Source organism: Apis florea, unplaced genomic scaffold (assembly GCF_048593485.1).
Source record: "Apis florea isolate Af1SG1 unplaced genomic scaffold, ASM4859348v1 contig_3793_pilon, whole genome shotgun sequence".
In the NCBI taxonomy this organism is placed as follows: Eukaryota; Metazoa; Arthropoda; class Insecta; order Hymenoptera; family Apidae; genus Apis; species Apis florea.
The window spans coordinates 789602-812080 of record NW_028256856.1 but is presented as its reverse complement, the minus strand read 5'-3'; the positions used below and the strand labels follow the sequence as shown (position 1 = coordinate 812080).

At 43.5% G+C, this 22479-nt stretch overlaps 2 protein-coding genes across 6 annotated transcripts; both read left to right on the top strand.

The window, feature by feature from the left end:
- Positions 1–2169: 2169 nt before the first annotated feature.
- LOC100866333 (alpha-tocopherol transfer protein) lies at positions 2170–7999 on the top strand. 4 transcript variants are annotated; one of them, XM_031915333.2, is made up of 5 exons: positions 2170–2477; positions 5433–5721; positions 5785–5879; positions 6502–6816; positions 7394–7999. In XM_031915333.2, the coding sequence occupies exons 2-5, from the start codon at positions 5550–5552 to the stop codon at positions 7748–7750; spliced, it is 939 nt and encodes a 312-aa protein (XP_031771193.1). In that variant the 5' UTR covers positions 2170–2477; positions 5433–5549; the 3' UTR covers positions 7751–7999. The 4 variants fall into 4 exon arrangements, with proteins under 4 accessions (XP_031771193.1, XP_086771849.1, XP_003691963.3 ...); XM_086915723.1 differs by lacking the exon at positions 5785–5879 and having other exon boundaries at positions 2342–2477; XM_003691915.4 differs by lacking the exon at positions 2170–2477 and having other exon boundaries at positions 4682–5721.
- A 550-nt stretch (positions 8000–8549) lies between these two features.
- Positions 8550–21289, top strand: Ac3 (adenylate cyclase 3). 2 transcript variants are annotated; one of them, XM_086915721.1, is made up of 9 exons: positions 8550–9240; positions 12702–13081; positions 15042–15326; positions 15902–16188; positions 17201–17529; positions 17613–17951; positions 18477–18782; positions 19080–19418; positions 19487–21289. In XM_086915721.1, exons 1-9 carry the CDS (start codon positions 8689–8691, stop codon positions 19667–19669), a joined length of 3000 nt encoding a protein of 999 aa, XP_086771847.1. In that variant the 5' UTR covers positions 8550–8688; the 3' UTR covers positions 19670–21289. The 2 variants fall into 2 exon arrangements, with proteins under 2 accessions (XP_086771847.1, XP_086771846.1); XM_086915720.1 differs by lacking the exon at positions 8550–9240 and having other exon boundaries at positions 11906–13081; positions 15905–16188.
- Positions 21290–22479: the final 1190 nt, after the last annotated feature.

Sequence of the window (22479 nt, the reverse complement as noted above, 5' to 3'; positions counted from 1 at the left end):
CCATGTTGCTACAATGTTAGGTTAGGTTCGCTGCTACGAACATTTGTATTCAATCGGTGTGGAAAGAAACGTCACGTTTTCAATCTTAAGCGAGGACAGAACAGAGGAATTGAGGAAAAATTGAGGAAAAATATATCATCACGCATGATAATGCTAATATAAATGGAACACAACAAGAAACAGGAAACAGATTGTTAAATAAAAAAGATAAATAAGCGATCGTGATAATTGTATATGGAAATGTATATATATTATATTAAAATATAATTATATCTTCGAGATTTTTAATTTTTCTTCGATATTCCTCGACTCATTGTTTAACATTTCAATAATAATTTACTAATTTCTTTAAATCCCCAGTGAAATGTTGCGTAATTTCTCTCTTTCAATCCAACCGAGAGATTCGTAAAATTCTAAAAATCGCGCGATCTCGAAAAAATTTTATCCCGGAGAGGTCTTTCTTTGGATGAATAAAATCCTTTCTCTCTCCTCTTCTTGATCTTCGTGAGATCGAAAAGAATACGAAGAGATAAATGAAAGTTTTCTTTTTTTTTTTTTTTTTTTAATACGATGTTTCTTTTTTTATTAAATTTCCCTTCTAAATTCTGATCTGAGCGATACACTCTCCAATGTTCCACTCTAGATTTCTTCGAGCAATTGATAATAATTAATTTGCTTTACGTGGACGAAGCTTATCTAGAAAGTTTCAAGTTACTTTAGTTTTGTTTTATTTTCTTGTTTCGTGATATATGGAATACGCGATTTCTCCTCTCTGCACTTTTTTCTTTTTTCTTCCTCTTCCCTTTCCAGATTCATACAGTCGTTTGATCATCTCGTAATTAGAATCGTGACGACTTATTCCATTTAACGTGGCGTGTTACGTGAAACGATTCGATCGAAATTTTAATAAATTACCTTCTCGTATACGTAGGAAAAGAAAGAAAGAAGAAATATAATGTAACTATAATAACAAATTAAATAACAATAAAAAGAATAAAAATGAGTAAATGAGTTCACGGAACGAACGATTAAAAAAATCGTCGAATCGCGAAGAAAGGGAAACTCTTCTGCACATTCACGATAGATTGTTCCATCTATCTAAAGTCGACTTCCTGCTTCCATTATATTTCGATTTCCCTTTCTAAACCGAACGTCGAATAAATTTTCCAATTTTGTCTTCTCATTTCTTTTTTTTTTTTTTCGCATGAAAACCAATGCCACAGAACGTATTTTTCATTGGCTCGTTAAATTCTATTCTCGAAGCAACGATATTTTTATACGAATCATCCTCATCTTTTTTGCCAATTTTCGATTTACGCAATACGAATTGGAGACGCACAACGTTGTTACGTTATCGCGTGTATCTCTAGGTTATGAAAGGCCAGATTGAGCTTAGGTTTGAAAAAAGAATTTCGTAATCCGTGTCGAGAGAAATTTATTGCGCATTTAATAATGACACGCGCGTAAATGCGTGAACACAGAATCGGAAAATGAAAGTTGTTTCACAACTTTGCTCACGATATTGTGTTTAATCAAACGAAAAAAAGAAAAAAAAAAACTTCCAACGTATCCGTTTCACCAAACTGATTTTTGCCACGCCAAAAAATTTAACAGCTTCACATCGATTTAGACATCGATTTCGCATTTCTCGGGATGGGATAGATTTCGTTAACCGAACCGATTTGGAATCTCTGCAGAACGGCTTATCCACCCATTAAGCGGCGAGCAACCCCCTTGAAACTGGATCACCAAGTTGGAGATTAGTCGCAACTCCTCGAAACGAAAAGATAATTAATTTTCTTCGATCGATTCAATTGGAAAATTTCTTTCAACGTAACAAGTCGCGTAACGAGTTATTCGGATAATCACGCTTTTTTCCTCTCTTATCTCTCGAGTTTAACTCGATATTTAAATACTTTTTTCTGACTTTTTTTTTGACCGCAAACAAACAAACAAACAAACGGAAAAAAAATATATCTCCTCGCATATTGAAGATCGTTATTGAAATATGCATCATATAACATTTTTTCCTCTTCTCTTTCCAAGCTGTTTTCAAACGAACCTCGAAACATTCCTCGTGTACATTTCAAATGGTTACGAATTGAAATTAATAAAATTCGAGAACGGCGACGACTCTCGATCAAATTTGTTCGCTCTGTCGCTTTCGTTTTTTTTTTCTTTTTTTCATTTAACCTGGCCATTCGCACGCTATCACGCGTTACAAATTATACATTTGCTTTGTACGCTTCCTGCCCTCTCTCGAAAACTTGGGAAATTGTTTCGATTTCGAGCCACCACCATCGGCTCGAGCCAACACGCGAATAGTCGCGATCGGCGTGTACGACTTTCTCGGGCGCAGATTTACAAACACGGAAGAAGGCTAGAAGCGAGGGCTGGCAGGGGCTCTCGGCCGGCACAGTGCATGCAGGCTCGCGCCAGCGCACGGACCATCGAAAAGGACGCCTCTCCAAATCCGAGTGAGTACCTTTTTTTTTCCAGAGAAAAATAACCGTTGCAAGATTATTAAGATTATTCAGATTATTTCGGATTATCGTAGATTTCCCTTCGTTTCATCGACTTTTTCTTCCTCCAATAAAAGCTTGCGATAAATTATCGATCTGTTGCCGCGAGGGAAGGAATAATAAACGCACAGAGATTGATGACACGTTCGAATCGATGATCGAGCTTAGCTAGCAGGAAAGATACCAGGTTTCGAGAAAAAAGAATCGCAGTGTCTTGCTTGGAGTCCGCTGTAAGGGGAGAGAAAGTAGCAGTGATCGCGCTCGGTTGAGATTACAACTGCCGTAGCCGTAATTACGACCGGTTACGTCATATTACAATTCCACGTTCGGAACGAAATTTTAGAAAATACAACAGTCCAAGTTGTTGAAAATAAACGGAAGGGGCTCGTGATAAAATCGATCCTATGCACTTTTTCTCGATCGAATCAATTTTTCGAGCAAAATTAAATTAAACGAAAGTGGGCTTTTTCTTCTTCTTCTGCAATGGAAACAGGCTTCCGACCGTTCGTAATCGCGAACGAGGAAATGTGAACGAGAGTTACAGCTTTTACTTTCTCCCCGCCCACGCGCCGCTTACGCGATCGTCAGCACCACAACAGAGTGGATGCAACAGGATGGCCGTGACACGTTTCGCCATGATTATTTGGCCAATACCTCGATTTCGATACTTTGTGGGAGAATTTTTTATCTCTTTGACCTTTCGAGATAACGAGAATAATTATGACTCTCATTGACCGAGCTAATTGTTTCCGTCGGATCAAATTAAATATAACGAGCGTGAAACACCGGTTGATTTCGCCAAAGTGCGCGGCGCTGTTTATCATGCACTTTCAACGGGTAATTCAGATTTATTATGTCCCGCTAATTCCGAGAATGGTAAACAGATACGATGCGTCTCGACTTTCTATCAATATTATCTTCTATCTTTTGGAGAAATGCCTCGAGATACGAAGGAGGATGCTCCCTGAACCGTGTTATCCATTGATCCGTGGCAACTTTACACCCACCACGTCTTCTCCATTCAGTTTCCCTCCCTCTTTATTTTTACACGCGCTTCCTTTTACTTTCTCGATCCGCGTAAAATCCATCCGCAGATCAACAACACGAGTTTCGTATCTAATCTCGCGCCGTGTTATTTCGTCTATTGACTCGGCGGTTCAAGTTTGAGCTTTCTCCGATCGCGAGCACCGAGATGTCGCGCTTCTTTCAGGAGAAGAACCGTTAATAAACATTGGATGAACGAGGATTGGAAAGCCGGTTGTACGCGTAACTTGCGATGTATAAGATCGTTGAAAGGATTGGCACGTGGCCAATTATCGATGCGTGAATATTTCGGGTTTTATTAATATTTGTTGATTTAGAAGGGGCGTCTAGCGGCGGGATCGAGTTTAAGAGAGAGTCGATTTAACGGTCAAATTTTCTTGGCGGTTTAAGTTAAACGTTCTTTCACGCTTCGTCGATCGTGGCCTTGACGCACCAGTTGGATCGATGCAGCGGTTCGAACGGCGGCGATCGATATTCATTTACGTTTGATTTCTTTTGAAAATGTCGAAAGATCCTCCCTAATGCGATCTTATTAAGCGTTAGATTCTTTTGTCCTAAAATTAGAAACTCGAACTACACGCTCGAGTTTGCGTGGAATACTGTGAATACATTTCCTTATTGAGTGACGAAATTATTTCTATTCGTCAAGGAAATAGTGGTAAAAAATAGAGACGCAGTAAGAAATTACTTCGTTATTCGTCAAGAAATAATTGACGATAGGCGAGAGCACGTAAAGTTTTATAACAGGGATTTACAGGTTGCCTTGAGAATAAAGTAATTGTATCTTCTCAGTAATTGTTATGAAAATATCGCGTAATAACACGTAAAGCGTGGACGAAAATACAAAAGTTTTGTACGTTAATTTGCGCTAAGAAAATTCTGAAGTTGTCGCCAAATTTTTCTTCAGATGAACGAGCTCGCGATCGATTTTAAATCGTTCGAACGGGAGTCGAATCGAGAAAAGCTTCGGAAGAATTCGAAATGGATCGTTTCCTCCTTTTCTCGAGCGAGGGAGTGGAGGCAGAGAGAACGGCCGAGAATATAGCAAAGGTTGTTGTGAAGGGACGCGAGGTAAGAGGCGTCGCGTGTTGACTCGACGCAACAAGGCCGAACCCGTAGTTCGCCGCGGGTTTGCATCGACATCGTCGCTCCGCTTCGTTCCCTTCTTCCGATCAGTCAAGAATCACAATCTTTCGAACTGTAATTTTTCTGGAAAAGTGCGAGGAAAAGTGTGCGCGTGTTTCGTTCGAGAAACTGTGGGCGGGGACGGGAACCGGAAGGATTGGCACGCGTCACGTGACTCGAGTGGCTCACGTTGCACGCCGATAAGACCTTTGCCTTTGTCGTCGCCAATATTTATCGCTTGCGATAGGAGAAAAAAACGAGCCGACGACAGCGAATTTTACCCGCGCGTGCAATCGTCTTTCTCCTTCTCTCTCTCTCTCTCAACGAAGTTTGAACGATCGAATCTCCTTAGACGGGGAAAATTCCCTCGAAAGTATTGAAAGCTCGAAAGTATTGAAAAAAAAAAAAAAAAAAAAAAAAAAAAAAAAAGAAAACCACCTCGCATGCATTCATCGAGCATGCGGATTTAAATCGGTGGCGAGACAAAAGGGGACAAAAGCGAAACCGGTCGAAAGGTAGCCGCGAACGGTGCGAAGCGCGGCCAGTTGGACCGGCCGCGATCGCGTTGTCGAGGTTATCTCTCGACATCTCGCCATCGTTTCTCGTCCCCGATAATTTTTCGTAACCCCTCGACACGCACACGCGCACGCACACACACGAGAGAGAGAGAGAGAGAGGGCACAATTTTGGTCTCTCGCACAAATCGGTATCGGAAAAATCGTTGACGAGATGCCGTCGCAGGGGAACGAGTCGAGCGGGATAGCGGCCGCGTTGAGGGAGGTCGAGGCGAGGGAGGCGACGAGAAGGAGAGTCCTGGTGGAGAGGAGGATCGATGTTGGAAAGCGCGGCGGCGACGGGATGCCGGAGGACGATCGGCGCGGGGAGGTGGACGACCCGCTGGACGACGAGGAGGTGTGCTTGGACCTTGGGGAGCCGTCCCAGGAGGTGATCGATTACGCGAGGCGGGAGCTCGGCGAGACGGACGACGTGAAATGCAGGACTCTTCAGGAGCTGAGGGACATGATTTACGGTAACGATTTATCGACAGACGGATCTCCCGTTTCGCGATCTATCGAAATTTTGTGCTCGACAGAGAGGGGGGAGTGCCTGCCCCGCAGGATGGACGACGATTTTTTGATCCGGTTCTTGAGAACGAGGAATTTCAACGTTAATCGGGCCCATCGATTGGTAAGCTCTTTTTCATTTGAATCCGATCCGTTTTAATTTATGATAATTCAGCCGAGCGTTGCACGGTTTGTGAAACGAATACGGTTGCACAATCGTGTCAAGGAGAGGCTGAATAAGGGGCTACACACTTGATTATAAATATCTTGGGAATAATGTAATCTTTTTCCTTTCTCTCCCTCTCTCTCTCTGGTTTTATTTCTTTCGAGATTCGAGTTTAATTTCGTAAAATTTCTGCAAAGTTTCCCACGTTTTTTCACCGTATTATTCGACCGATCGCAATTTTCGAAACGATCGAGTCACACGCGAATCAAAGTTTATTCCGTTGATAAGAAAGCTTGATCGTCCAATTTCTCGGGGAGAGAGGCGAAGAGATTAATCAAGTTGGAAAAGAATCGTAACGCGAGAATCGAAAGATGAGAAGGAACGAGTTGATTGCATTTTCCGCATTCGTCTTGGCTTCCAGTCTTTCAATTTCAAATCTTTGATTTCAATTCTTGCGGATTCGACTTCGAAACGAGGTCGATACGAACGAACGTTTTAACAATTTTCCCCCTCTCTTCCCATCCGTTAATCGACGAAAATGTGTGCCTCGTCTTCTCAAAAACACGTTTCGACCACACAGATCGTGAATTACTGCAACTTCAAAGAGGAACACCCGGAGATCCATCAGGACATAAGGCCCCTCGAGATGAAGTACATCGGCGACGACGACGTTGTCTCGGTGCCACCGTACAGAACCCAATGCGGAAGGAGGATAATGATATATCGGTTGGGCAATTGGGACCCGAGAAAGTATTCCGTGGAGGAGATCTTCAAAGCGACGATCATCATTCTCGAGCTGGGCGTTTTGGAGCCGAGGGCGCAGATCCTTGGAGGGACGGTCATCTTCGATCTGGAGGGCATCACCATGGCCCACGCGTGGACCATCACTCCTCAGGTTATTCTTCGGTTATTGTACTCTCTCTCTCTCTCTCTCTCTCTCTCTCTCTCTCTCTCTCTGGTTTACTTCTTTCGAGATTCGGTTTAATCTCGTAAAATTTCTGCAAAGTTTCTCACATTTAGAGAGATAAGAGGAATATATGAATGGCGCAAATGTGACAATCAACGCGAGGAAGAAATATTGTTTATCCGTCGGTGCGGAATCGAGGACTGGGACGGTCTCCGGGCGAGAGACTATCGATCTACTTTCCAACGTTCTTCAAACTTAAACCATCCATAACGCCCTTGAAACTAACAATCTCCCTCCACTCCGTTACGTTTATTCATCCCGAATATCCGGTGGAGTGTCGTGCCACTGATGGTGTCCTTGAAACTTCAACAATCCGTAAACTTCTCCACTCTCTTTCTTCGCGCATCCTTCTTCTTTCTCTTCTTTCTCCAACGTTCGACGGATCGTCGTTACGTCGATCAAGAGGTATCGAGAGATCTTTCCAATTTCTTCGAGTCGAACTCGAGGGAAAGAAAAAAAAGATGTAAATTCTTCCCTCTAATTAACGGAATCTGAATGTTGTCAGGTGGCCAACATGGTGATAGCCCTGATGGTGTCGGCGTTCCCGATGAAGACTCACGCGATACACATCCTGAACCAGTCGTGGGTGTTCGACGTGATGTTCTCCGTGTTCAAACCGCTCCTCGACCCGAGGATGCAGAAGAAAATCTTCTTCCACGGCGGGAACATGGACAGCCTTCACAAGCACATCTCGCCCTTCCATCTGCCCAAGAGGTACGGCGGGATCAGGGACGAGTTGCCCTACTACAAGTGGATCGACAACCTGAGCAAGGTGCCTCAGATCGTGAAAGAGATGAAGCAGCTCGGCTACATCGTCCCCGAGGAGATACTGGAACAATTGGGCCAATTGATCGAGGATTGAATCGTCCATACGTGGACAATTCGTCCCCCCTCTCTTCCTTCAATCTTCCCTCAATCTCTAAACAATCGTACAACTTTTCGAGGAGGCATGGCGCGAGGTATTGATTTCCTCCTCCTCCTCCTCCTCCCTTTCCTCTCCTTTCCTTTCTTTTCATTATCATCGAAACCCTCCTCCTCCTCCTCCTCCTCCTGCAACACGACATCCTCCTGATAAAGATGAGATAATAATAAACGGAAAAATCGAGGAAAATCGGCGCAGTTCAATTTGCCGAACAGAAGCAGAAGATCGATAATTGCGATTGTCTCGAAAGCAAAAATGAAAGAAAAAAATCCGTTTCGCTTTTATCCCTCTCGATACGATCCCTCTCGTTCGGGTTCCTCGACCCTGTTCTCGCGAAAATCGGGTGACCGAGATCGAGGAATGGCGAGGGGAGCGCGTTGGGGGTAGGCGAGGAAGGGTCCGGCGGCTGATATCGACCCGCGCCGAGGGAGAGCCGAGGAGGGGGCGGCGAGGTTCCGCATGGCGCAAGCCTGGCGGAGAGAAGAGAAGAGGCGGAGGAGGCCCTCCGTGCATGGGGAGAAGAAAGAGCACCGCCAGTAGCGACCCGGCCAGTACCCCGCGCGCGGGTGCAGCGCTGCATCTGCGTGAGCGTGTGTGCGTGAAACCCTATCTCGTGCCGTTCTCCCTCCAGAAAAGGGGAGGCAGATCAACCGGTTGGAAATCGTGGACACAAATCGTCGACTCCAAATCCACATGCGTGCGTGAAGCGAGCGAGATCCTCCTTCGCTGTTGCTGCCCAAACGGATGCTCGGCCGTGTTCCTCGAGCGAGAAAATTATCGTCCGGCTCGAGTTAATCGCGGCGAACCTCGATATGTGAGAGTAACAGGGAGGGAGAGAAAGAGAGAGAGAGAGAGAGAGAGAGGGGGAGAGCGGCGCCATGTTACGGAGGCAAGAGACGTCGAACGAGGATTCGTACCTGAGCGCGGGGAGGCCGTCGAACCTGCTGCGGACGAGCTTCAGCAGCGCGAAGCTAGAGACGCTGTACAGGGCCTCCTCCCTTCAGCAGAGGCGGGGCGGGCTCGAGTACTTCCTGCTCTCGGCGTTCCTGTTCGGGGCGAACACGTTGTTCACGCCGGGGCAGGGGCTGCCCGTCCGCGGCCTGACCGCCGTGTTCCTGGGCCTGAACCTGGGCTTCCTCGCCTGGGCCAAGCACAACCCGAGGGCTAAGGACGCGCTCTGGTCCCTGGTGCCCCACATGGCCTGGCAGCTGTCCACCGCGCACCTACTCGCTCAGCTGTTCCTCAAGTCGACCGAGGTCACGCCTAGGGACGGCCTCGGCTGGCTGTTGCTCATGCTCTACCTGCTCTTCGCGACGCTGCCCCTCAGGCTCTCCCTCTGCGTCCTGCTCGCGTGCACCACCGCCACCGTATACGTGGTGTCCGTGGTGGGACTGTCCAGGGCGCCTGCACAGATACCCGTCGACGTTCTGGTACGTTTCGAGACGTGGAATCCGTGGCGAACCTTGTTTTCTCGATCGATCGCGAGCGGCCGGTTTTGCTCTCTACTTTGCTACTTTTGAGAACGCGAATCGACCGTTTTCCTCCTCTTCCCTCGATACGATTCGCGATTGTCTCTTTTGGTCGAAACATTTTCGCGTGTTCGGGCAGTTTTGTCTCGCAACAGCGCGCCGTAGTTTCCACGATGTTCTAATTTTAGCCGGTGCAATTTATAGAACTCGATGCGTCGATTAATAACGACGGATCGGAGACGTCTTTTTGGATCGAACGGAGCCGTTGCTTCTCCATGAGTGTGCAATTTGCGAATGAAAAAAATGTGCCCCTTCAATCTTGTGTGAATCAAACGTTTGGAGAATTCGTAGACTGGAAAATTTTCTCGAGCAAGAAAATTGACGAAACGCGGCGCCTCGCGCAACAAGTTAACCGTCTCGGCTGATTGCGAACCGCGTTCGCAATTTTATATTTTTATAGGATACGATTTTATTCCTCTCCATCCAGCGTAGCAAAGTGCAATCTCGAAGACACCCGGATCCTGGTTAACTTCCAATCCATTTTATCAACGGGGGAGAGGGGATTAATTCGAAAAAATTCTAACCTTTCATCTAAATATAACCTAGAAATTTTACACATTTAATCCGCCCCTCGGCGAACCGTCGTTACATCAAATCTTGAACACTGGAATTATCGACCTGTAAACCGTCCCTTAATATATTATAAATAGACGATTGGAATTAAAGCGGCACGATGAAAATAAATAGACGTGCTATATGATCGTGTTTTTTATCACAATAAAAATCTCGACATTAATTTTACCGGAGGTAGCTGACGCGTGTGTTTTCAACAACTGCACGAAACGCTCCGTGTCTATCGTTTTTTTTTTAAAAATGAAAAATTTCCTTTCCAACGAATTTATTTCGATATGGATCGAATTATTCTCGTTGCGAATTTTAGGTTATGTCGAGCGCGAACGCTCGTTGTGGAAGCTTGTGAAAATACTCGCGTTCCGAAAATCAAAAAAAAAAAAAAAAAAAAATGTACAGTTCGCGGTTGCAGATAAAATCGCGATACCTTTCTCTTTATAATTACACTTAATCCTACTGGTTGTATATGGTTATATTCGTGTTTGCATGACCCAATTATCGTATCGAGTGTAAGTTTTTTTTTCCATTAAATCGAAAGAATATTAACAACAACAAACGATTATTTATCAACCTTACTCAAAAGATAGATTTAATCGAATTTGCGAGTATATTTATATTTATATTTTCGGGATGAAGAAAATTATCATCGATGATGAAAATTTTAAAACCGAGTATTCTACAAAAATTTGTCAGAGATCGCGCAACACTCGAAAGAGGGATAGAAGTAAACAAGACCGCTTAATCAGTTTCCCTAATCGGTGCACAGCCGATGTAACCCCGCGAAAAGGGGCGAACGGAGTGAGGGGAAGCCCGTAATTAAACCTTCCCAATCGTCGAATCGTTCTCCCAGCCACGAGCGCGATTATTAGGGAGAAGATCGATTTTTCGATTTATCTGGGAAAATTTTTCACCGTTTGCAACAATGAAATCAACTCGACGATTAATCCCCCTTCCGAGATCTGGAATATGTAGGTCGCGAGAATTCCTTCTATCAAACTGATCTAAATTCTTTTTTCCCTTTCACAAGAGATTAAAATTCAAGGCTACGGAAGCAGGGGATTGTAAAATTCAAGGTTGTATAAATTTTTACACGCGCACGCTCGAGAGCAAGATTATTCCTTTCTTTCCTTTCTTCTTCACGAATCGTTAAATGGAATTCTCGTCGAACGTTTCGAACCCTTTCATCGCGACAAAGGGACGGTTCCGGATCCGTGAACGAGGAGGGCAGCAATTACGTTACAAATTTGGCCGGACGATCGCGAAAGCGAAAGTTCGATTCGTGTACACGGCTCGTTCTATCGTTAGTGACGCTCGAGTAGAGTTCGGTCAATGGTTGTTTAAAATAGAGAGAGAGATATATAGGAAGAGAAGGAGAGAGAGAGAGAGAGATGTGCAATGACGCGACATGCCGCCTTTCCATGCACGACGTACGATCGGTTTTCAATGGGCAGTCGAACGTTTCTTTCATCCGCTCGATATGAAACAACGATCCATCCTCGCAATCCATCCTCTCACAGGACAATCGGAATCATCAATCTGTTCTAATGCTCAACCAACCCCTCCATCCAAGGGTTGGATCAAGGGTGCGTCCAATCCTTTTCTCGATTAATGGGGCGCGTTGTATACATCGTTGTATAATTCTCAGAGAGGAAAGATTGTGAGTTAAAAATCGAATGTTTAGGAGAAAAATTTAGTAGATTCGTTCAAAGAGCCAATTTCCCCTCCAACGAGAGAGGAAGATTCAATTACGATCCCATTGTCGAGCGAACGCTTAGCAACACAAAAGCGTTTCTTCTCTGCTCGAGTGGAACGGAAAATTGTGGGAATCGAGGGGATGGCGCTGGCGTCCCGATCTCGAGCGCTGCGAACTCGACGATCGAAACGAGAGCGAGGTGGGGAGGGGACGATTATCGATCGTGTGCGAGGCCACATTTCGAAACGAGGGTGAGAGTGGCGTTAATTATTCGGATGGAATCGACGCGAAGACGTGGGAATAATTTAGAAGATTATAATCGCAGGGAAAAGTTGTTGAATTCTTTGCATTCGATTAAATTCGTTTTGGGGCAATTTAATGAGAAATTGACATATGGGAAGGAAATCTTTTTGATTTCTCTTTGATCGTTAAAACTCGTGGAATTTTAAATTAATTCCGATTTCTTTTTTTTTTTTTTTCTTTAATCGAATTATTCGCGTTGAATCGCGCAAGTGATTTTGATCTCATCATCCTCGAAGGCGAATTCCAGAGAGATCGAAGGACAGGTTGAACGTCACGAAACGTTCCTCTTCTAAATTCATAGAAATTATATCGTTGCCGCGAAATAGTAAACCGAAATTTGCATATACACGAAACAATTTTACAATTCGAGTTGATTTAATGCTTTAAGAAGATTCATTAAATTACAAATAGCCTTTTCCTTTTTTTCGTTTCTTTACGATCATTCGTTTACAGATATTCCACACGTGCAAAATGTATAATAACGTTGGCTGATTTCACTTTATAATCTTCCCTATTTCATCATATTTGCATTTATATTCTGGAAATAACCGTGTAATATCCCGCGATAAAAATTCGTTGAAAACAATTTTTTCCAATATCTCGCGCTCAACATCATCATCCATATTTATATTCACAACTCTCGTGTATAAATCGTTTCGTTCCACTCGTTTTTCTCTCCATTTTTCTTCAATAACATATCACACGAATGATATAAGCATAATTCATCTCTCTCTCTCTCTCTCTCCGTATTTCCTTTCCCCTTCCAACTCTAAGAAGAAGAAATTCTCTTCTCCAGGTGCTGACGGTCACGCTCTCCATGAGCGCCATGATCCTGGGCGTATCCAGTTACTCGTTGACGGAGTTCCAACAGCGTAGAGCGTTCCTGGAGACCAGGCAGAGTTTGGAGGTGCAATTGGTGATCGAGGAGCAGAGCACCGAGCAGGAGAGATTGTTGCTGAGCGTGCTCCCGGAACACGTGGCGGTGAAGATGAGGCAGGACCTGGGCGCCTCGCTCGACACCCAGTTCAAAAAGATCTACATGTCGAGGCACGAGAACGTCTCGATCCTGTACGCGGACATCGTCGGGTTCACCGCCATCTCCTCCACGTACAGCGCGAGCGAGCTGGTCAAGATCCTCAACGAGCTGTTCGCAAGATTCGACCAGCTCAGCGAAAGGTCCTTTTCGAATCGAATTTATCGAATTTTTATTGGAGAAGGGTTGGAATCTGTTAAAGAGATTGTTGTGCAGCCTCCTCTTAGCTGCCGAATTAATCGATAAACGAACAAACGGATTAATCGGCGAGGCGAAGAAGAACTCGCCGTGACCCCCTTTTCGTTCCCAGCGAATAATGAAAATCCTGAAATTGGCCGCCGCCAAATTGACTTTATCCTTTCTTCTTCCGCCCCTCGAAGAAAGAGTCCTTCGCGAGGCTTGGCAATCGATACGGCCTGGCACGTGAGCGACATCGTTTCATATTTCTCTCTCTCTCTCTCTCTCTCTCTCTCTCTCTCTCTCTCTCGAGTCGAGCACGAAGGAGGACGTTGTTTTAATTCATACACCGTGGCAACGTTGTTGTCGTAATTTTGTTTCGTCATCACAGTTTTGGGTTGATTTTTTCATTTTAAAATTTACGAAACAACACGTGAATTTTTCCAATCTAATTTCTGGAAAAGGTATTACAAGCCTAATGTTGTTTTTTGATCACGGTTGATTTTTTCATTTTAAAATTTGCGAAACAACACGTGAATTTTTCCAATCTAATTTCTGGAAAAGGTATTACAAGCCTAATGTTGTTTTTTGATCACGGTTGATTTTTTCATTTTAAAATTTGCGAAACAACACGTGAATTTTTCCAATCTAATTTCTGGAAAAGGTATTACAAGCCTAATGTTGTTTTTTGATCACGGTTAATTTTTTCATTTTAAAATTTGCGAAACAACACGTGAATTTTTCCAATCTAATTTCTGGAAAAGGTATTACAAGCCTAATGTTGTTTTGTGATCACGGTTAATTTTTTCATTTTAAAATTTACGAAACAACACGTGAATTTTTCCAATCTAATTTCTGGAAAAGGTATTACAAGCCTAATTTTGTTTCGCGATCACGTTTAATTTTTTCATTTTAAAATTTGCGAAACAACACGTGAATTTTTCCAATCTAATTTCTGGAAAAGGTATTACAAGCCTAATGTTGTTTTTTGATCACGATTAATTTTTTTATTTTAGAATTTTTAAATTTACGAAACAACACGTGAATTTTTGCAATCTAATTTCTGGAAAAGGTATTACAAGTCTAATGTTGTTTTTTGATCACGGTTGATTTTTTCATTTTAAAATTTACGAAACAACACGTGAATTTTTCCAATCTAATTTCTGGAAAAGGTATTACAAGCCTAATTTTGTTTCGTGATCACGGTTAATTTTTTCATTTTAAAATTTACGAAACAACACGTGACAGATTCGAGAAATTATTCCAATCTAATTTCCTTTCCCTTATCCTCCTTCTGGAAAGGTTATTACAAGTTATTAATATTTTCATTTTAAAATTTACGAAACAACACGTGGCATTCGAGGAGGAAAGAATATATCGTTGTTTAAATGGAAGAATTTCACAAAAGCATGGCACCTTGACTTTTAACCGGTTCCAATTTATATATTGAAAGAATATATTATCGTAGGGAGGATCGATCGAGAACTGAATTTTAATCCAAACTCTTTGGCAAAAAGTAGGAATTTAATTCCTGTTGAAAAGTGATTCGAGATGATTGAGTATTGTCGAAACAAGATTCGGCAATAATTGAACTCTGGAAATTAAATCGGTTATTAGAAAGAGATCAGTGGTACGGGTCAACGTATAAATCCAACCAGCCTCCTCAGTTTTAGCAACACGTCGTTCCCCGACGTGTATTTGCCGGACAGGAGGAGAGATTCAAAATTAAATCCTCCTTTTCTCTTACCTTCACCCACGAAATCCCCACTCAACCCACTTCATTGCTCAATCGATACAATCACAGAAGTTGGCTTGCAGATCCTCTTCCTTCTAACATTCCTACTCCAAGCTTCCCTCGATTCTAAACTTTCTATTCTAAATTTCGTTCCTTTCCGTCGATCGACCACGTTCTTTCCTCTTCTCCAGGTTCGAGCAGCTGCGAATAAAGATCCTGGGCGATTGTTACTACTGCATCAGCGGGGCACCGATAGAGAGGCCGGACCACGCTGTCCTCTGCGTTTACATGGGCCTGTCCATGGTGGAGGCCATCAAGTACGTGCAACAAACGACCAACAGCCCCGTCGACATGAGGGTGGGAATACACACAGGGGCCGTGCTCGCGGGCGTCCTCGGCCAGAGGCAGTGGCAATTCGACGTGTACAGCAAGGACGTCGAGTTGGCCAACAAGATGGAGAGCAGCGGAATGGCGGGGTGAGAATTAATTTTTATTCGTTGTACGTTCGTTTCGATCAATTATCAATCATGGATATAATATATTTATACGTACGAACAAGTGGCCTTTTGTTTCAAGCTCGAGAAAGAGAGAGAGAGAGAGGAAAAATGGAGAGTAAAATTCCGGGATATCGATGCGGCGACACACAAAACGCGTCCTTGGCGACGTAATGAGCGCGTGTATATCTTTCGACATTAATTACCCGGTATTAAAAACGCCTGCCTGGCACTTTTTTTCAACTGGCCCTGTCTGTAACTTTAATTTCAGCCGGTGTAATCTTGCCAATTGTTTCTTTCCTTCTTCCATCCGGCTAAGCGTTCCCTTCGTGTCGTGACAAACAGAGAGAGAGAGAGAGAGAGAGAGAGAGATTCTCTTCTTCTTCTTCTTTTTAGAGTAAAAACTTTTGTTAAATTTTCCATCGAGAATTCGTGGGGGACGGTATCATCTATCTTGGATCTTGTGTATATTATTCAAAGTATATTTTTCGCTCTTCTTTCGAATATGCTACGAAACGGAAAAGAAAGGAAGAAAGGAATAATGATGTTGTTCGAAGGAGGGTGCACATCTCGAACGCGACGCTGAGCTTCCTGAATGGGGAGTTCGAGGTCGAACCGGCTCACGGCGAGGACAGAGAAGAGGCACTCCAGAAGGCGGGGATCGTCACTTACTTCATAGTCCGCGCGTTGAAGCCCTTCATACCGGCTGTGACCAAGAGTCTGGCCTCGCTCACGGACGCGGAGAACAGCAGGAGGGCGATGGAGAACTTGGGGGATGGGAGGAACAACAAGGAGGACTCGGAGGAATTTAGGCAGAGGCTGAGGAAGGAGCTCGACAGCAAAAGTAAACAAATTGAGACCATCGTTTTTAGCCGTCGATCGCCACAACCGCTTCCTTCTTCTTCTTCTTTTTTCTCTTTTTTCTTTTGTAAATGCATCTGATCGAATGTTTTTTGGACAAATTTTTTCACCATCGATCGCGAGCTACTTACTTTTTCTTTTTATGAATGTCTTGCGAGAGATCGAATGTTTTTTGGACAAATTTCGGTATCATAATTTTGAAAAGGAAAAAAATGTCTTTTTCACTATCGATCACGGGCTTTTTTTTTCTTTTCATGAATATCAATTTAATTTGCGAGGGATCGAATATTTTTTGGATACATTTTTACTTTTTCTTTTTATGAATGTCTTGCGAGAGATCGAATGTTTTTTGGACAAATTTCGGTATCATAATTTTGAAAAGGAAAAAAATGTCTTTTTCACTATCGATCACGGGCTTTTTTTTTCTTTTTATGAATATCAATTTAATTTGCGAGCGATCGAATATTTTTTGGATAAATTTTTACTTTTTCTTTTTATGAATGTCTTGCGAGAGATCGAATGTTTTTTGGACAAATTTCGGTATCATAATTTTGAAAAGGAAAAAAAATGTCTTTTTCACTATCGATCACGGGCTTTTTTTTTCTTTTCATGAATATCAATTTAATTTGCGAGGGATCGAATATTTTTTGGACAAATTTCGGTATAATAATTTTGAAAAAAAAATATCTTTCACGAGCTATTTACTTTCTCTTTTTATGAATATCAATTTAATTTGTGAGGAATTTTTTAGATAAATTTGTGATGTGAATAATTCAATTCAATTCCTTGGAGGAATTTTTTAATAATATAAACTCGTTATAACAATTTTGGAAGAAAAAAGGCCATTCTTACCATCGATCACGAGCTACTTACTCTTTCCCTTTTTTTATAAATATCGATTGCGAGGGATGGAATCCTCTCTCAGTTGAATTTCCGTGTAAGCAAAATAATCTTGGAAAAAAAAAAAAAGAAAAAAAAGAAACGTCGAATCGTAGCCGGAGGAGTGAATCTGAAGGGTCACGCACACTGGTTGAGCCTGCGCTTCAAGGACCCGAAGGTGGAATCGGCGTTCCACAACGCCGAGGAGGCGTTCTCCCCCCTGTCGTTGTTGGGGGGCCCGTTGGTGATGGTCTGTTCCGCTCCTGTTTGGAGGTATCAGCCGTGGGGGCCTTTCACGTGGGGCGGGATCGGGGTCGTGGTGCTGTTCGCCGTTGTGTTGGCCGGCGCCACCTGCCTGGGCAGCTCCATCAAAGCCATGTGGCTGAGAAGAGCCCTCGCCTCGCTCATGGTCTTCTCCCTCGGCCTTTTTCTCCTCCTCGATATGGTGCGTCGTTTTAAAACTCTGCCGAAATCGTTGCCCAATTATTCAGAATTGGAAAATTAAAAACAAAATTATTTTCCACACAGTTCAACTGCGTGGTGGTCGACGAAGCTATCCCGTCCCTAAACTCGACCACGATAACACTGTCGACGAGGTGCCCGTATCCCTCCTACTACTCGTACATCGGCGTGTTGACGCTGGTGGCGACCTCGATGCCGACCTACATATGCTACCTGGGCAAAGCGTACCTGATGTATACGATCGCGGGCTTCCAATGCTTCATCAACATCTGGCTGCTCGGCTCGAAGCTCGACTGGGAGGACCACGCCTCCTCCCCCCTCCAACCGTCCGCGGTTCCCTCGAAATTCTGCCTATCCGTCACCCTGCTCACCGTCGCCACCTCCTTGGTCATCGTGTCCAGATACGTGAGTTTTGGAAACGAATAATAAAATGGAATAAATGGAAAAGGGAGGAAGAGAAAATCGCGATGGGGGGGAGGGGAAAAATTCGATATCCTCGAACGGGTGGAAAGGAAAAATAAATATCGAGGCTCGGTCGAAACCACCTCTCGAACAAATTCATCAAAGTCGAGGGCGTGCTTGGCAGCCCCCGACAGTCGAGGATCCATCTTTCATCCCCAGTTCTGTCGACACTCCTCCTCGACGAGGATCGCAATTAGAGCTTCGAAGAACCTCTCTCTTTTCCAGAGAGAGAGAGAGAGAAAATAATCCGAGCTTCGAAAAATTTCCTCGTCGATGAATATCTTTTTTTTTTTTTATAAAAAGAACCATCGACCTTTCGACCCAACCGATTGAATATACATATATATATATATATATATAAAAAGGTTAAGTTAAGGGTAAAGTTAAGTTGACAGCACAGCACAGTCGTTTCGACGACTCGATGCTTTTGTCGAATCGATGCTCGATCGATCGAACGATCCTCCACAGGCGGAGAAGTCGAGGAGGATGTTGTATCTACGGGGGAGGGAGGTGGTGGCGCAGAGGGAGAGGGCGGCCGACATGAAACGAAGGAACGGCGCCCTCATATACAACATCCTTCCACCCCACGTGGCCGCCTATTTCCTCTCGAGGGCGAGACACCACGACGACCTGTACAGCCAGAGCTACGCCGAGGTGGGCGTCCTGTTCGCAAGTATGCCCAACTTTGCCGACTTCTACAGCGAGGAGAGCATCAACAACCAGGGCCTCGAGTGTCTCAGATTCCTGAACGAGGTCATATCCGATTTCGACGCGGTGAGTTTTTCGAAGAAAAATATTGTTCAACTCTCACTCTTGAATTTTGAACTCGTCGTTCGAGAGGGAACAACATTTCAACCCTACTTTTGTGTTTACGAGGTTACCGATCGAGCTAGAATTCCCTAGAATTTCCTGGAATTTCCACCGGTATAAAAAGGATAATTGGACAGCCAATATTAGAGAGTTTGTTATATTCGGGATACGCTTAAGATCGACTTTGGAGGATCTTCGATTCAGAAAGATCCGAAACAATCAGCTCGAATTTGGAAAGAGCACGCCTCGTCTTTTTGCCAGATCCTGGACCAGAACAAATTCAAGGACATAATCAAGATCAAGACGATTGGGTCGACGTACATGGCCGCGTCCGGGATCACCGAGTCGGCCGAGCCGGGGGAGGACGCCCCTCGATGGGGCCACTTGTCCACCCTGGTCGAATTCGCCCTCGAGCTGAAGAAAGCGTTGTCGAGCATCAACGAGCAGAGTTTCAACCACTTCGTCCTCAAGATGGGGATCAACCACGGCCCGGTCACAGCGGGGGTGATCGGGGCGAGGAAGCCCCACTACGACATCTGGGGGAACACCGTGAACGTGGCGTCCAGGATGGAGAGCACCGGGAAAGTAGGCTGCATCCAGGTAAAAAAAAAAAAAAAAACTTCTTTCTTTCCTTTCTCGGAGAAAATCACGAAGAAAATCGGTCGCAGGTCACGGACGAGACCCGCAAGATCCTCGAGCCGTTCGGCTTCGGCTTCGAGCAGCGCGGCCTGGTGTTCGTGAAGGGCAAGGGCCAGCTGCTCACCCACTATCTGGTTTCCAAGGACGGCGTCTCGTTGAACCTGGACAGCGACCTGCCGGTCGAGCCCACCCATCCGATCATCTATCAGTAGGGGCTGGGACGACGACGCTCGAAGGCTCTAAAAAAAAAAGAAGAAGAAGAAACTTCGAAGGAGGAGAGGGGACCCCTCTCTCGATAAAAGATCTCCCTCGAGCGGAGAGGTGGGGAAAACTCGGAGGAGGAGGAGGAGGAACCGAGAAACTTGGTTGGCTGATTGGGATCGTTTTGGAAGGCCGCCACGATTCTTCACGAATAATCAAACGATCGTTGTTTTTAACCTCGAGGAGGCGTGCGTGTCCTGGAAAGGAAGGGAAAAAAATGTCAGCCAGAAAAAGAAGAAAAATTCTGTCGCAAACCGTGGCCTGCTATTATCGTGCATCGAGCACGAAGAACAGGGTACAAAATCGAAGACGTAACACAAAATTAGGATTAGAAAGACGACACTCGAGGGGAGACGAATAATGTAATGTAAAAAAACGAACGAAGATTGACTTAGCTGGATGAAAAGAAATCTATCTATACGATTGAAGCGTCGTTCGTAGTAGTAGGCTGGCTTCGAGCAACAACTCGGAGTTTCGGAGTCGAAAACGAAATTGAACCGAGGAGAAGAAAAGGATAGGAGAAGAGGAAAATCGATCGAAGAGTCCAGTCGAATCTTGCATATCTAGGATTAAATTTAATTAGCCTTGAAAAACTAAACTCGAGAATGAGAAACGGTGTCTAGTCGATCGATCCTAGCCTAGAATCGATGATACGTAAATTAAGAAAGTGTGTGTGTGTGTGTGTGTGTGTGTATAATCGTTGTGGCAGGATCACTACGCGATCGTCGACTCTATTTTTCTAGATCCCACGACGGGTGGGGACGCGTGGCCAATCAGGGGACAGGTCTTTTTCCTAACGCGTGGCTGTAACACAGACAGAATCGAGATGTATCCCTTCACGCTAGCGCGTTCTCTCGGCCGTTCCTTCGAACTAATGTAATCGACACGTGCCACGACTATGTGCTTTCTTACGATCTCAATCTCTCGTCGTTCATTCGCACGATGCCCGAGCGAGATTACATACGCTTCTGCTAAAAAATCTTGCGACACGTTCTTTTTTTCTTTTTTCTGGAACGATTAAGCGTTGCAAATGTCGTGAGATTTTCGAGCGGCAGTGTACGAGTAGAGTAGAGTAATATTTCGAACGTCTTCTCAAGGGGGATAAATAATTTTTTTGCTCCTTTTTCTCGAGGAATTTCAGAGTCTAATCGTTGTGTGATGATTTTTCGACATCGATCGACATACAATTAAATTAATCGAACCCGATTTTTCGCGGTATTGTAATTGTTACGATAATTAAATTATATTATCACGTGTAAATTGATCGAGTCGCGGTGTACGAGATCGATGTGTAGATAATCGACTATCGTCGAAAAAAAAAGAAGAAGAAGAAGAAGAAGAAGAAGAAGAAGAAGAAGAAGAAGAAGAAAAGGAATATATTCCAAAATTATCGAAAAATTGAAAGTAAAAGAATTGTTGTGTAAAAAAAAAAAAAAAAAAAAAAAATCTCGTAGAAGCTCTAAGGAAAAAAAGAAAAAAAGAAAAAAAAAACTTTGTCGATTACTAGAGCTCTGTTCTCGTAGAATTTTGAAGAGGATGTATATATATATATGTATATAAAGAAAAAAAAAAAGAAAAAAAAAGAAAAAAAAATTAAATGAAATTCAGAAAGGAAAACGAAAAAAGAAAATGGAATGGAAAAATGCGTCAGGAGAGGGAAAATTTTCAATGAACGTACTGTTGCAACTGTCGCAAGATCGATCCAGCCGATTATCGATTGTTATCCATCCTCTTGCTTTTACCTCGTCAACGTTTGATACCGTTTTTTATTAGAAAAAAAAAAAAAAAATAAAAAGAAAAAAACTTTAACAATCTTCCCCACGAACGACGAACGAACCCATACGATTGTAGAATAGAAAATTTTCATTTTCTTCTGCGACGGTTAAACGGTAAGACGCGACTGCGATCCGAAAATAAGGGAGACGAGAAGAGAGCGAATAAAATCCTGTCTAACTCTGAATGTTTAAGAGAGAGAGAGAGAAAAAAAAAGAAAAAAAAACTGTCGTTTTAAATTAATTAAGAAGCATCATCGAATCGAGAAGAAAGGAGGAGAAGGAAGGAAGAAAGGAAGAGAAAAAAGGGAGGTTGGAAATTTACTGTTCATTACGTGGTCACGTGCAGAATGTTCTCGTCATCGTTTGAACTATTACTAAAAATATCACTTGTTTATTAGCGAGATTTCGCCAGGAAAACTCTGGACGAACCTGCCTCTAGTTTCGATCCGACTATATTTTTTCTGCAAGCAGATCCGATTTGTACGAGGGTAGGAAGAAGTTTCTTAAGAGCTTAGATCCGATTTAATTGCGAGCGTACACGATGAGATTTCACCAGATTTCACCACCCATCAAAAGTCGAGCATCATCGAAACATTGATCTCTGAGATCAAATATAAATAAGACGATTCGAAATTCTTCCGATTTCTTCTTTTTCTTCTCCTTTATTTTACAAAAAGTATAAAGATTATATTTCTCGTCTTATTTTTAGACCAGAATTTTGGAATTTTTTTGGAAAACACAATCCTGCTTTTGTTGTACATCGTTGTACGGATTTCGATAGGGAAGAGAAAAATAAAATTTAAAATTTATACCCTTATTTTGTCCTCCTGCAACTGGTGGGCTTCTGGTGAAACGTCTGGTACGTCGTCGTCCGTAGGACGATTCCACGGGAACGTAGACTATAATTCTCGAACACGATGTAATATAATTTATTTTTCTACAGTTTCAGTCGAGCCGAGTTAATTAATAATAATAAATCGTGAGAC

What these genes read in the sequence shown, in the direction of transcription:
- Ac3 (XM_086915721.1), top strand. Translation starts at nt 8,689, where the DNA reads ATGTTACGGAGGCAAGAGACGTCGAACGAGGATTCGTACCTGAGCGCG. An exon ending in GAAGGAGCTCGACAGCAAAA is followed by an intron (nt 16,189 to 17,200) that starts GTAAACAAATTG and finishes GTCGAATCGTAG; the next exon opens with CCGGAGGAGTGAATCTGAAG. An exon ending in TGGTCATCGTGTCCAGATAC is followed by an intron (nt 17,952 to 18,476) that starts GTGAGTTTTGGA and finishes GATCCTCCACAG; the next exon opens with GCGGAGAAGTCGAGGAGGAT.
- LOC100866333 (XM_086915722.1), top strand. Translation starts at nt 5,421, where the DNA reads ATGCCGTCGCAGGGGAACGAGTCGAGCGGGATAGCGGCCGCGTTGAGG. An exon ending in GCTGAGGGACATGATTTACG is followed by an intron (nt 5,722 to 6,501) that starts GTAACGATTTAT and finishes TCGACCACACAG; the next exon opens with ATCGTGAATTACTGCAACTT. An exon ending in CGTGGACCATCACTCCTCAG is followed by an intron (nt 6,817 to 7,393) that starts GTTATTCTTCGG and finishes GAATGTTGTCAG; the next exon opens with GTGGCCAACATGGTGATAGC.